Source organism: Nerophis ophidion, linkage group LG27 (assembly GCF_033978795.1).
Source record: "Nerophis ophidion isolate RoL-2023_Sa linkage group LG27, RoL_Noph_v1.0, whole genome shotgun sequence".
Classification (NCBI taxonomy): domain Eukaryota; kingdom Metazoa; phylum Chordata; class Actinopteri; order Syngnathiformes; family Syngnathidae; genus Nerophis; species Nerophis ophidion.
The window spans coordinates 36,259,270-36,274,954 of NC_084637.1; the positions used below are offsets into that span (position 1 = coordinate 36,259,270).

Sequence of the window (15,685 nt, forward strand, 5' to 3'; positions counted from 1 at the left end):
AGGGTCTACCTTGCCTTCCTTGTCCAGGATCTACCTTGCCTTCCTTGTCCGGGGTCTACCTTGCCTTCCTTGTCCGGGGTCTACCTTGCCTTCCTTGTCCAGGGTCTACCTTGCCTTCCTTGTCCGGGGTCTACCTTGCCTTCCTTGTCCGGGGTCTACCTTGCCTTCCTTGTCCAGGGTCTACCTTGCCTTCCTTGTCCAGGGTCTACCTAGCCTTCCTTGTCCAGGATCTACCTTGCCTTCCTTGTCCGGGGTCTACCTTGCCTTCCTTGTCCAGGGTCTACCTTGCCTTCCTTGTCCAGGATCTACCTTGCCTTCCTTGTCCAGGGTCTACCTTGCCTTCCTTGTCCGGGGTCTACCTTGCCTTCCTTGTCCAGGGTCTACCTTGCCTTCCTTGTCCAGGATCTACCTTGCCTTCCTTGTCCAGGGTCTACCTTGCCTTCCTTGTCCAGGGTCTACCTTGCCTTCCTTGTCCAGGGTCTACCTTGCCTTCCTTGTCCAGGATCTACCTTGCCTTCCTTGTCCGGGGTCTACCTTGCCTTCCTTGTCCGGGGTCTACCTTGCCTTCCTTGTCCGGGGTCTACCTTGCCTTCCTTGTCCAGGGTCTACCTTGCCTTCCTTGTCCAGGGTCTACCTTGCCTTCCTTGTCCAGGGTCTACCTTGCCTTCCTTGTCCAGGGTCTACCTTGCCTTCCTTGTCCAGGATCTACCTTGCCTTCCTTGTCCAGGATCTACCTTGCCTTCCTTGTCCGGGGTCTACCTTGCCTTCCTTGTCCGGGGTCTACCTTGCCTTCCTTGTCCGGGGTCTACCTTGCCTTCCTTGTCCAGGGTCTACCCTGCCTTCCTTGTCCAGGGTCTACCTTGCCTTCCTTGTCCAGGGTCTACCTTGCCTTCCTTGTCCAGGGTCTACCTTGCCTTCCTTGTCCGGGGTCTACCTTGCCTTCCTTGTTCGGGGTCTACCCTGCCTTCCTTGTCCAGGGTCTACCTTGCCTTCCTTGTCCAGGGTCTACCTTGCCTTCCTTGTCCAGGGTCTACCTTGCCTTCCTTGTCCAGGGTCTACCTTGCCTTCCTTGTCCGGGGTCTACCTTGCCTTCCTTGTCCAGGGTCTACCTTGCCTTCCTTGTCCAGGATCTACCTTGCCTTCCTTGTCCAGGATCTACCTTGCCTTCCTTGTCCAGGATCTACCTTGCCTTCCTTGTCCAGGATCTACCTTGCCTTCCTTGTCCAGGGTCTACCTTGCCTTCCTTGTCCAGGGTCTACCTTGCCTTCCTTGTCCAGGGTCTACCTTGCCTTCCTTGTCCGGGGTCTACCTTGCCTTCCTTGTCCAGGGTCTACCTTGCCTTCCTTGTCCGGGGTCTACCTTGCCTTCCTTGTCCAGGGTCTACCTTGCCTTCCTTGTCCAGGGTCTACCTTGCCTTCCTTGTCCAGGGTCTACCTTGCCTTCCTTGTCCAGGGTCTACCTTGCCTTCCTTGTCCAGGATCTACCTTGCCTTCCTTGTCCAGGGTCTACCTTGCCTTCCTTGTCCAGGGTCTACCTTGCCTTCCTTGTCCAGGGTCTACCTTGCCTTCCTTGTCCAGGGTCTACCTTGCCTTCCTTGTCCAGGGTCTACCTTGCCTTCCTTGTCCAGGGTCTACCTTGCCTTCCTTGTCCAGGGTCTACCTTGCCTTCCTTGTCCAGGATCTACCTTGCCTTCCTTGTCCGGGGTCTACCTTGCCTTCCTTGTCCGGGGTCTACCTTGCCTTCCTTGTCCGGGGTCTACCTTGCCTTCCTTGTCCAGGGTCTACCTTGCCTTCCTTGTCCAGGGTCTACCTTGCCTTCCTTGTCCAGGGTCTACCTTGCCTTCCTTGTCCAGGGTCTACCTTGCCTTCCTTGTCCAGGATCTACCTTGCCTTCCTTGTCCAGGATCTACCTTGCCTTCCTTGTCCGGGGTCTACCTTGCCTTCCTTGTCCGGGGTCTACCTTGCCTTCCTTGTCCGGGGTCTACCTTGCCTTCCTTGTCCAGGGTCTACCTTGCCTTCCTTGTCCAGGGTCTACCTTGCCTTCCTTGTCCAGGGTCTACCTTGCCTTCCTTGTCCGGGGTCTACCTTGCCTTCCTTGTCCAGGGTCTACCTTGCCTTCCTTGTCCGGGGTCTACCTTGCCTTCCTTGTCCAGGGTCTACCTTGCCTTCCTTGTCCGGGGTCTACCTTGCCTTCCTTGTCCAGGGTCTACCTTGCCTTCCTTGTCCAGGGTCTACCTTGCCTTCCTTGTCCAGGATCTACCTTGCCTTCCTTGTCCAGGGTCTACCTTGCCTTCCTTGTCCAGGATCTACCTTGCCTTCCTTGTCCAGGGTCTACCTTGCCTTCCTTGTCCAGGGTCTACCTTGCCTTCCTTGTCCAGGGTCTACCTTGCCTTCCTTGTCCAGGGTCTACCTTGCCTTCCTTGTCCAGGGTCTACCTTGCCTTCCTTGTCCAGGGTCTACCTTGCCTTCCTTGTCCAGGGTCTACCTTGCCTTCCTTGTCCAGGATCTACCTTGCCTTCCTTGTCCGGGGTCTACCTTGCCTTCCTTGTCCGGGGTCTACCTTGCCTTCCTTGTCCGGGGTCTACCTTGCCTTCCTTGTCCAGGGTCTACCTTGCCTTCCTTGTCCAGGGTCTACCTTGCCTTCCTTGTCCAGGGTCTACCTTGCCTTCCTTGTCCAGGGTCTACCTTGCCTTCCTTGTCCAGGATCTACCTTGCCTTCCTTGTCCAGGATCTACCTTGCCTTCCTTGTCCGGGGTCTACCTTGCCTTCCTTGTCCGGGGTCTACCTTGCCTTCCTTGTCCGGGGTCTACCTTGCCTTCCTTGTCCAGGGTCTACCCTGCCTTCCTTGTCCAGGGTCTACCTTGCCTTCCTTGTCCAGGGTCTACCTTGCCTTCCTTGTCCAGGGTCTACCTTGCCTTCCTTGTCCGGGGTCTACCTTGCCTTCCTTGTTCGGGGTCTACCCTGCCTTCCTTGTCCAGGGTCTACCTTGCCTTCCTTGTCCAGGGTCTACCTTGCCTTCCTTGTCCAGGGTCTACCTTGCCTTCCTTGTCCAGGGTCTACCTTGCCTTCCTTGTCCGGGGTCTACCTTGCCTTCCTTGTCCAGGGTCTACCTTGCCTTCCTTGTCCAGGATCTACCTTGCCTTCCTTGTCCAGGATCTACCTTGCCTTCCTTGTCCAGGATCTACCTTGCCTTCCTTGTCCAGGATCTACCTTGCCTTCCTTGTCCAGGGTCTACCTTGCCTTCCTTGTCCGGGGTCTACCTTGCCTTCCTTGTCCAGGGTCTACCTTGCCTTCCTTGTCCGGGGTCTACCTTGCCTTCCTTGTCCAGGGTCTACCTTGCCTTCCTTGTCCGGGGTCTACCTTGCCTTCCTTGTCCAGGGTCTACCTTGCCTTCCTTGTCCAGGGTCTACCTTGCCTTCCTTGTCCAGGGTCTACCTTGCCTTCCTTGTCCAGGGTCTACCTTGCCTTCCTTGTCCAGGGTCTACCTTGCCTTCCTTGTCCAGGATCTACCTTGCCTTCCTTGTCCAGGGTCTACCTTGCCTTCCTTGTCCAGGGTCTACCTTGCCTTCCTTGTCCAGGGTCTACCTTGCCTTCCTTGTCCAGGGTCTACCTTGCCTTCCTTGTCCAGGGTCTACCTTGCCTTCCTTGTCCAGGGTCTACCTTGCCTTCCTTGTCCAGGGTCTACCTTGCCTTCCTTGTCCAGGATCTACCTTGCCTTCCTTGTCCGGGGTCTACCTTGCCTTCCTTGTCCGGGGTCTACCTTGCCTTCCTTGTCCGGGGTCTACCTTGCCTTCCTTGTCCAGGGTCTACCTTGCCTTCCTTGTCCAGGGTCTACCTTGCCTTCCTTGTCCAGGGTCTACCTTGCCTTCCTTGTCCAGGGTCTACCTTGCCTTCCTTGTCCAGGATCTACCTTGCCTTCCTTGTCCGGGATCTACCTTGCCTTCCTTGTCCGGGGTCTACCTTGCCTTCCTTGTCCGGGGTCTACCTTGCCTTCCTTGTCCGGGGTCTACCTTGCCTTCCTTGTCCAGGGTCTACCCTGCCTTCCTTGTCCAGGGTCTACCTTGCCTTCCTTGTCCAGGGTCTACCTTGCCTTCCTTGTCCAGGGTCTACCTTGCCTTCCTTGTCCGGGGTCTACCTTGCCTTCCTTGTTCGGGGTCTACCCTGCCTTCCTTGTCCAGGGTCTACCTTGCCTTCCTTGTCCAGGGTCTACCTTGCCTTCCTTGTCCAGGGTCTACCTTGCCTTCCTTGTCCAGGGTCTACCTTGCCTTCCTTGTCCGGGGTCTACCTTGCCTTCCTTGTCCAGGGTCTACCTTGCCTTCCTTGTCCAGGATCTACCTTGCCTTCCTTGTCCAGGATCTACCTTGCCTTCCTTGTCCAGGATCTACCTTGCCTTCCTTGTCCAGGATCTACCTTGCCTTCCTTGTCCAGGGTCTACCTTGCCTTCCTTGTCCAGGGTCTACCTTGCCTTCCTTGTCCAGGGTCTACCTTGCCTTCCTTGTCCAGGGTCTACCTTGCCTTCCTTGTCCGGGGTCTACCTTGCCTTCCTTGTCCAGGGTCTACCTTGCCTTCCTTGTCCGGGGTCTACCTTGCCTTCCTTGTCCAGGGTCTACCTTGCCTTCCTTGTCCAGGGTCTACCTTGCCTTCCTTGTCCAGGGTCTACCTTGCCTTCCTTGTCCAGGGTCTACCTTGCCTTCCTTGTCCAGGGTCTACCTTGCCTTCTGCCTGAATGCAGCTGTGATAGGCTCCAGCGACCCTGAAGTGGACAAGCAGTAGAAAATGGAGGGATGGACTTGTAATAAATATGATATTAAAATAGATAACTTTTATTAAATATGATATTAAAATAGGTAACTTGTAATAAGTGTGATATTAAAATAGATAACGTGTAATAAGTGTGATATGAAGTATTATTATGACATAACGTGTAATAAGTGTGATATGAAGTATTATTATGACATAATGTGTAATAAGTGTGATATGAAGTATTATTATGACATAATGTGTAATAAGTGTGATATGAAGTATTATTATGACATAACTTGTAATAAGTGTGATATGAAGTATTATTATGACATAATGTGTAATAAGTGTGATATGAAGTATTATTATGACATACAAGCAGTATTGTACTTTGTTACAGATGACAGCATTTGGAGCTTTTCTTCATGAAGGAGCTTTTTGTCGCAATTACTTCAACCTGCTGGACCTTCTGGTGGTGGGCGTGTCCCTCATCTCCTTTGGGGTCCAGTAAGCACTTATTGATTGTCTCTTTCACAAGTAAGGATCAATACACTTATTGATTGTCTCTTTCACAAGTAAGGATCAATACACTTATTGATTGTCTCTTTCACAAGTAAGGATCAATACACTTATTGATTGTCTCTTTCACAAGTAAGGATCAATACACTTATTGATTGTCTCTTTCACAAGTAAGGATCAATACACTTATTGATTGTCTCTTTCACAAGTAAGGATCAATACACTTATTGATTGTCTCTTTCACAAGTAAGGATCAATACACTTATTGATTGTCTCTTTCACAAGTAAGGATCAATACACTTATTGATTGTCTCTTTCACAAGTAAGGATCAATACACTTATTGATTGTCTCTTTCACAAGTAAGGATCAATACACTTATTGATTGTCTTTTTTCACTTCTTCACAAGTACTCCAGGGTGTCCTCATCCCACATTGGTATTGGGTATCGCTGTAATATCACCCAAACATGTAAAGATATGTAAAATATGTGATATCATGTGCGATACAAGCAGTACTGCAGTGTGTGTTTACTTGTGTGTGATATCATGTGCGATACAAGCAGTACTGCAGTGTGTGTTTACTTGTGTGTGATATCAGCTGCGATACAAGCAGTACTGCAGTGTGTGTTTACTTGTGTGTGATATCAGCTGCGATACAAGCAGTAATGCAGTGTGTGTGTTTACTTGTGTGTGATATCAGCTGCAATACAAGCGGTACTGCAGTGTGTTTACTTGTGTGTGATATCAGCTGCGATACAAGCAGTAATGCAGTGTGTGTGTTTACTTGTGTGTGATATCAGCTGCAATACAAGCAGTACTGCAGTGTGTGTGTTTACTTGTGTGTGATATCAGCTGCGATACAAGCAGTACTGCAGTGTGTGTTTACTTGTGTGTGATATCATGTGCGATACAAGCAGTACTGCAGTGTGTGTTTACTTGTGTGTGATATCAGCTGCGATACAAGCAGTACTGCAGTGTGTTTACTTGTGTGTGATATCAGCTGCGATACAAGCAGTACTGCAGTGTGTGTGTTTACTTGTGTGTGATATCAGCTGCGATACAAGCAGTACTGCAGTGTGTGTTTACTTGTGTGTGATATCATGTGCGATACAAGCAGTACTGCAGTGTGTGTTTACTTGTGTGTGATATCAGCTGCGATACAAGCAGTACTGCAGTGTGTGTTTACTTGTGTGTGATATCAGCTGCGATACAAGCAGTAATGCAGTGTGTGTGTTTACTTGTGTGTGATATCAGCTGCAATACAAGCGGTACTGCAGTGTGTTTACTTGTGTGTGATATCAGCTGCGATACAAGCAGTAATGCAGTGTGTGTGTTTACTTGTGTGTGATATCAGCTGCAATACAAGCGGTACTGCAGTGTGTTTACTTGTGTGTGATATCAGCTGCGATACAAGCAGTACTGCAGTGTGTGTTTACTTGTGTGTGATATCAGCTGCGATACAAGCAGTACTGCAGTGTGTGTGTTTACTTGTGTGTGATATCAGCTGCGATACAAGCAGTACTGCAGTGTGTGTTTACTTGTGTGTGATATCAGCTGCGATACAAGCAGTACTGCAGTGTGTGTGTTTACTTGTGTGTGATATCAGCTGCGATACAAGCAGTACTGCAGTGTGTGTTTACTTGTGTGTGATATCAGCTGCGATACAAGCAGTACTGCAGTGTGTGTTTACTTGTATGTGATATCAGCTGCGATACAAGCAGTACTGCAGTGTGTGTTTACTTGTGTGTGATATCAGCTGCGATACAAGCAGTACTGCAGTGTGTGTTTACTTGTGTGTGATATTAGCTGCGATACAAGCAGTACTGCAGTGTGTGTGTTTACTTGTGTGATATCAGCTGCGATACAAGCAGTACTGCAGTGTGTGTGTTTTACCTGTGTGTGATATCATGTGTGATACAAGCAGTACTGCAGCGTGTTTACTTGTGTGTGATATCAGCTGCGATACAAGCAGTACTGCAGTGTGTGTTTACTTGTATGTGATATTAGCTGCGATACAAGCAGTACTGCAGTGTGTGTGTTTACTTGTGTGTGATATCAGCTGCGATACAAGCAGTACTGCAGTGTGTGTTTACTTGTGTGTGATATCAGATGCGATACAAGTAGTACTGCAGTGTGTGTTTACTTGTATGTGATATTAGCTGCGATACAAGCAGTACTGCAGTGTGTGTTTACTTGTATGTGATATTAGCTGCGATACAAGCAGTACTGCAGTGTGTGTGTTTACTTGTGTGTGATATCAGCTGCGATACAAGCAGTACTGCAGTGTGTGTTTACTTGTGTGTGATATCAGATGCGATACAAGCAGTACTGCAGTGTGTGTTTACTTGTATGTGATATTAGCTGCGATACAAGCAGTACTGCAGCGTGTGTTTACTTGTGTGTGATATCAGCTGCGGTACAAGCAGTACTGCAGTGTGTGTTTACTTGTGTGTGATATCAGATGCGATACAAGTAGTACTGCAGTGTGTGTTTACTTGTATGTGATATTAGCTGCGATACAAGCAGTACTGCAGTGTGTGTTTTTACCTGTGTGATATCAGCTGCGATACAAGCAGTACTGCAGTGTGTGTGTGTGTTTACTTGTGTGTGATATCAGCTGCGATACAAGCAGTACTGCAGTGTGTGTGTTTTTACCTGTGTGATATCAGCTGTGATACAAGCAGTACTGCAGTGTGTGTTTTACCTGTGTGTGATATCATGTGCGATACAAGCAGTACTGCAGCGTGTTTACTTGTGTGTGATATCATGTGTGATTCAAGCAGTACTGCAGCGTGTTTACTTGTGTGTGATATCAGGTGTGATTCAAGCAGTACTGCAGTGTGTGTTTTTACTTGTGTGTGATATCAGCTGCGATACAAGCAGTACTGCAGTGTGTGTTCTTGTGTGTGATATCAGCTGCGATACAAGCAGTACTGCAGTGTGTGTTCTTACTTGTGTGTGATATCAGGTGCAATACAAGCAGTACTGCAGTGTGTGTTTTTACTTGTGTGTGATATCAGCTGCGATACAAGCAGTGCTGCAATGTGTTTACTTGTGTGTGATATCAGGTGTGATACAAGCAGAGTGTTGTGTAATATCAGGTGCGATACAAACAACCCTGCAGCATGTTTACTTGTGTGTGATATCATGTGTGATACAAACAGTCCTGCAGTGTCTTTACTTGTGTGTGATATCATGTGTGATACAAGCAGAGTGTTGTGTAATAGGTGCGATACAAACAACCCTGCAGCATGTTTACTTGTGTGTGATATCATGTGCGATACAAGCAGTACTGCAGTGTGTGTTTTTACTTGTGTGTGATATCAGCTGCGATACAAGCAGTACTGCAGTGTGTGTTCTTGTGTGTGATATCAGCTGCGATACAAGCAGTACTGCAGTGTGTGTTCTTACTTGTGTGTGATATCAGGTGCAATACAAGCAGTACTGCAGTGTGTGTTTTTACTTGTGTGTGATATCAGCTGCGATACAAGCAGTGCTGCAATGTGTTTACTTGTGTGTGATATCAGGTGTGATACAAGCAGAGTGTTGTGTAATATCAGGTGCGATACAAACAACCCTGCAGCATGTTTACTTGTGTGTGATATCATGTGTGATACAAACAGTCCTGCAGTGTCTTTACTTGTGTGTGATATCATGTGTGATACAAGCAGAGTGTTGTGTAATAGGTGCGATACAAACAACCCTGCAGCATGTTTACTTGTGTGTGATATCATGTGTGATACAAGCAGTGTTAACTTGTGTGATGTCATGTGCGACACAAACAGTCCTGCAGTGTCTTTACTTGTGTGTGATATCATGTGTGATACAAGCAGTGTTTACTTGTGTGATACAAGCAGAGTGTTTACTTGTGTGTGATATCATGAGTGATACAAGCAGAGTGTTTACTTGTGTGTGATATCATGTGTGATACAAGCAGTGTTAACTTGTGTGATGTCATGTGCGACACAAACAGTCCTGCAGTGTCTTTACTTGTGTGTGATATCATGAGTGATGCAATCAGTGTTTACTTGTGTGATACAAGCAGAGTGTTTACTTGTGTGTGATATCATGAGTGATACAAGCATAGTGTTTACTTGTGTGTGATATCATGTGTGATACAAGCAGTGTTAACTTGTGTGATGTCATGTGCGACACAAACAGTCCTGCAGTGTCTTTACTTGTGTGTGATATCATGAGTGATGCAATCAGTGTTTACTTGTGTGATACAAGCAGAGTGTTTACTTGTGTGTGATATCATGAGTGATACAAGCATAGTGTTTACTTGTGTGTGATATCATGTGTGATACAAGCAGTGTTAACTTGTGTGATGTCATGTGCGACACAAACAGTCCTGCAGTGTCTTTACTTGTGTGTGATATCATGAGTGATGCAATCAGTGTTTACTTGTGTGATACAAGCAGAGTGTTTACTCGTGTGTGATATCATGAGTGATACAAGCAGAGTGTTTACTTGTGTGTGATATCATGTGTGATACAAGCAGAGTGTTGTGTAATATCAGGTGCGATACAAACAACCCTGCAGCATGTTTACTAGTGTGTGATATCATGTGTGATACAGGCAGAGTGTTAACTTGTGTGATGTCATGTGCGACACAAACAGTCCTGCAGTGTCTTTACTTGTGTGTGATATCATGAGTGATGCAAGCAGTGTTTACTTGTGTGATACAAGCAGAGTGTTTACTTGTGTGTGATATCATGAGTGATACAAGCAGAGTGTTTACTTGTGTGTGATATCATGAGTGATACAAGCAGAGTGTTTACTTGTGTGTGATATCATGAGTGATGCAAGCAGTGTTTACTTGTGTGATACAAGCAGAGTGTTTACTTGTGTGTGATATCATGAGTGATACAAGCAGAGTGTTTACTTCTGTGTGATATCATGTGCGATACAAACAGTCCTGTAGAGTGTTTTACTTGTGTGTGATATCATGTGTGATACAAACAGTACTGCAGTGTGTGTTCTTACTTGTATGTGATATCAGCTGCGATACAAGCAGTACTGCAGTGTGTGTTTACTTGTATGTGATATTAGCTGCGATACAAGCAGTACTGCAGTGTGTGTTTTTACCTGTGTGATATCAGCTGCGATACAAGCAGTACTGCAGCGTGTTTACTTGTGTGTGATATCATGTGTGATACAAGCAGAGTGTTGTGTAATATCAGGTGCGATACAAACAACCCTGCAGCGTGTTTACTTGTGTGTGATATCATGTGTGATACAAGCAGTGTTAACTTGTGTGATGTCGTTTACGAGACAAACAGTCCTGCAGTGTCTTTACTTGTGTGTGATATCATGAGTGATACAAGCAGTGTTTACTTGTGTGATACAGGCAGAGTGTTTACTTGTGTGTGATATCATGAGTGATACAAACAGTGTTTACTTGTGTGATACAAGCAGAGTGTTTACTTGTGTGTGATATCATGTGCGATACAAACAGTCCTGCAGAGTGTTTTACTTGAGTGTGATATAATGTGCGATACAAACAGTCCTGCAGAGTGTTTTACTTGAGTGTGATATCATGTGCGATACAGGCCTAGTGTTAACACAAAAAGGACATCCAAATTTCCTCCCCCCAAAAAAGAGACAATATCTTCTATTTTACCAAAGTCATTACCAAAAGGTAAACATGCCTGGCTATGGACTACTAGGAGCTGGCAGCTACACCACAGCTAAGCACACAATAGCACACAGGTAATGTTTGGAAGAGTAAAAAAAGACATGCTTCTAGTTGTGTATTACTTCCACATGCAGTGTTGGTTTGCATCCAGTAACTAAAGTGTGAGCTTGGCTTTAATCAACTGACCACCTGTTGAACAATGACCACTCCACCACAACTTAAAGACAGCATTAGTCCCTTCCAGATGTTAACAATCAATAAGGAGCAAGGCTATGATCTAAATATTTTATTGTTTTTACAATCTAAATGATTCAAACTGCCTGATCTAGTTGATTGTAATACAGCTCAATTACTATTTCAAGCAAACAAAAAGGTTCTACTTGCCAATATTTGAAAACATTTCCCACACAGAGAAGGAGTTGATCATCAAGGCGGTGTAGCAGCTTTAATATTCCAACAGGAAGAACTAGCAGCTTTAATATTCCAACAGGAAGAACTAGCAACTTTAATATTCCAACAGGAAGAACTAGCAACTTTAATATTCCAACAGGAAGAACTAGCAACTTTAATATTCCAACAGGAAGAACTAGCAACTTTAATATTCCAACAGGAAGAACTAGCAACTTTAATATTCCAACAGGAAGAACTAGCAGCTTTAATATTCCAACAGGAAGAACTAGCAACTTTAATATTCCAACAGGAAGAACTAGCAACTTTAATATTCCAACAGGAAGAACTAGCAGCTTTAATATTCCAACAGGAAGAACTAGCAGCTTTAATATTCCAACAGGAAGAACTAGCAGCTTTAATATTCCAACAGGAAGAACTAGCAACTTTAATATTCCAACAGGAAGAACTAGCAACTTTAATATTCCAACAGGAAGAACTAGCAGCTTTAATATTCCAACAGGAAGAACTAGCAGCTTTAATATTCCAACAGGAAGAACTAGCAGCTTTAATATTCCAACAGGAAGAACTAGCAGCTTTAATATTCCAACAGGAAGAACTAGCAGCTTAATATTCCAACAGGAAGAACTAGCAGCTTTAATATTCCAACAGGAAGAACTAGCAACTTTAATATTCCAACAGGAAGAACTAGCAACTTTAATATTCCAACAGGAAGAACTAGCAGCTTTAATATTCCAACAGGAAGAACTAGCAGGAAAAGTTTGTGTGTGTGGAGTGAAACTTTGGAACAGATTGGAAGTGGAGCTCAAGCAATCTTCAAATGTCCATCACTTCAAAGCAAGATACAAAAAAATGGTATGAGAAATGTTTATGAATATGAACATGGAGGCCTAAGTCTTAAACTACATCACTGGATAATAATGATGATTATTATTATTATTATTATTGTTGTTATTATCATCATCATCATCATCTTCATTATTTTATATGTATTATTGTCATCATTTATTGTCATTGCTATTGCTATTGTTCATATTGTTATTATTATTGTTATCATTATCGTTATTATTATTGTTTAGTCATTGTTGATGTTATTATTATTATTATTATTACTTCTATGACATCACCCAACTAATTAAACTATATGAATTAGTATCAATAAGAGGAATACATTGAATTGTGTGTGTGTGTGTGTGTGTGTGTGTGTGTGTGTGTGTGTGTGTGCGTGCGTGCGTGCGTGCGTGCGTGCGTGCGTGCGTGCGTGCGTGCGTGCGTGCGTGCGTGCGTGCGTGCGTGCGTGCGTGCGTGCGTGCGTGCGTGCGTGCGTGCGTGCGTGCGTGCGTGCGTGCGTGCGTGCGTGCGTGCGTGTGTGCAATCTTATATGCAATTTGAGTAATATTAATATTCTGCAAATGTAAAAACAAATATGAATTCTGACTAAAGAATTGGTGCCGATGGAAACTAAGAAAAGGGATTTGGGTCCACTATCTGGAGTACAGGGCAGGCAAGTGGGGGATCTTATGTTGGTGGATAACTCCTCTGGCAGGGGGCTCCCCTCCTCTCTTTTAAAACACAGCATAGGACACATAGGACACATAGGACACATAGGACACATAGGACACATAGGACACATAGGACACATAATAAGGGTGGTCCTCAGGTCCTGTTGATCAGGGGCAGCAGCTCCACAGCCACAGATCCACTATTAACCACTAATATCACAGTCAACATGGAAAGGTTGTTCCCATAGGCACCAAAAACTGTTAATAATGTTTAGACAAAAGTCTATATTATATATACTATTATATTTATAGTATTTATATAGGTGTGTGTGTGTGTGTGTGTGTGTGTATTTTGGGTATATGCATGTGTGTATGTATGTGATTATGTGTGTATATATATGTATTATATATATGTATATATATATATATATATTTATATAAATTGTATATGTGTGTGTTGTGTATATGTGTGTGTACATATGTAAGTGTGTGTGAATTTAAATGTATTATATATAGATAATATATAGCATCTACGCAGCAACCACTGAATTGAATTATATTATATATATATAATATATACATTATTGTATTATATATTGTATATATCTTGTATATGTACAGGGGTGGGAACTAATAAGTTGACTTCTTCCTACTCCCTTTTGAGCCAATCTTGACATCTACAAAAGATTAGTCACATGTAATGTTTTCAATGTAGGTGTAAAAATAATATATATATATATATAATATATATATATATATATATATATATATATATATATATATATATATATATATTTTGTATTTTATGTCATTCTCTTGTTTTGTGTGCATGGCTCAAAATAAACCATTCATTCATTAATTCATGGGTGCAAAATCGGTATGGTATCAGAGGTGATATGTTGTCATTGAGAGTAGTCAGTGTACAGCACATGATGAATTAGTTGATGAGTCAACATCATCTGGATGTCAACTAGAACTTGAGGTTTGCTCACCAGGTCTTCTGCCATCTCCGTGGTCAAGATCCTGCGGATACTCAGAGTCCTGCGACCCCTCAGGGCCATCAACCGAGCCAAAGGCCTCAAGGTCATATACATGCATGCATGTTTGTTGTCTTCACCTTCACAAGGTCATACACATGCATGTTTGTTTGTTGTCTTCACCTTCACAAGGTCATACACATACGTATTTGTTTGTTGTCTTCACCTTCACAAGGTCATACACATGCATGTTTGTTTGTTGTCTTCACCTTCACAAGGTCATACACATGCATGTTTGTTTGTTGTCTTCACCTTCACAAGGTCATACACATACGTATTTGTTTGTTGTCTTCACCTTCACAAGGTCATACACATGCATGTTTGTTTGTTGTCTTCACCTTCACAAGGTCATACACATGCATGTTTGTTTGTTGTCTTCACCTTCACAAGGTCATACACATGCATGTTTGTTTGTTGTCTTCACCTTCACAAGGTCATACACATGCATGTTTGTTTGTTGTCTTCACCTTCACAAGGTCATACACATGCATGTTTGTTGTCTTCACCTTCACAAGGTCATACACATACATATTTGTTTATCTTCACCTTCACAAGGTCATACACATACATATTTGTTTATCTTCACCTTCACAAGGTCATACACATACATATGTGTTTGTTGTCTTCACCTTCACAAGGTCATACATATACATATTTGTTTATCTTCACCTTCACAAGGTCATACATATACATATTTGTTTGTTATCTTCACCTTCACAAGGTCATACACATACATATGTGTTTGTTGTCTTCACCTTCACAAGGTCATACACATGCATGTTTGTTTGTTGTCTTCACCTTCACAAGGTCATACACATGCATGTTTGTTTGTTGTCTTCACCTTCACAAGGTCATACACATGCATGTTTGTTTGTTGTCTTCACCTTCACAAGGTCATACACATGCATGTTTGTTTGTTGTCTTCACCTTCACAAGGTCATACACATGCATGTTTGTTTGTTGTCTTCACCTTCACAAGGTCATACACATGCATGTTTGTTTGTTGTCTTCACCTTCACAAGGTCATACACATGCATGTTTGTTTGTTGTCTTCACCTTCACAAGGTCATACACATGCATGTTTGTTTGTTGTCTTCACCTTCACAAGGTCATACACATGCATGTTTGTTTGTTGTCTTCACCTTCACAAGGTCATACACATGCATGTTTGTTAATCTTCACCTTCACAAGGTCATACACATACATATTTGTTAATCTTCACCTTCACAAGGTCATACACATGCATGTTTGTTGTCTTCACCTTCACAAGGTCATACACATACATATTTGTTAATCTTCACCTTCACAAGGTCATACACATGCATGTTTGTTGTCTTCACCTTCACAAGGTCATACACATACATATTTGTTTGTTGTCTTCACCTTCACAAGGTCATACACATACATATGTGTTTGTTGTCTTCACCTTCACAAGGTCATACATATACATATTTGTTCATCTTCACCTTCACAAGGTCATACACATACATATTTGTTTGTTGTCTTCACCTTCACAAGGTCATACATATACATATTTGTTCATATTCACCTTCACAAGGTCATACACATACATATGTGTTTGTTGTCTTCACCTTCACAAGGTCATACATATACATATTTGTTCATCTTCACCTTCACAAGGTCATACACATACATATGTGTTTGTTGTCTTCACCTTCACAAGGTCATACATATACATATTTGTTCATCTTCACCTTCACAAGGTCATACACATACATATTTGTTTGTTGTCTTCACCTTCACAAGGTCATACACATACATATTTGTTAATCTTCACCTTCACAAGGTCATACACATACATATTTGTTTGTTGTCTTCACC

General features: G+C 43.8%; 1 protein-coding gene across 1 annotated transcript in view; it reads left to right on the forward strand.

Annotated features, from left to right (window-relative positions):
• Positions 1-15,685, forward strand: part of LOC133544029 (voltage-dependent L-type calcium channel subunit alpha-1D-like) — a 98,657-nt gene that overhangs the window by 69,728 nt on the left and 13,244 nt on the right. Inside the window, exons 17-18 of the mRNA XM_061889019.1 lie at positions 5,140-5,246; positions 13,802-13,889. Coding sequence (XP_061745003.1) covers positions 5,140-5,246; positions 13,802-13,889 — 195 coding nt within the window. The remainder of the gene's footprint in view (positions 1-5,139; positions 5,247-13,801; positions 13,890-15,685) is intronic.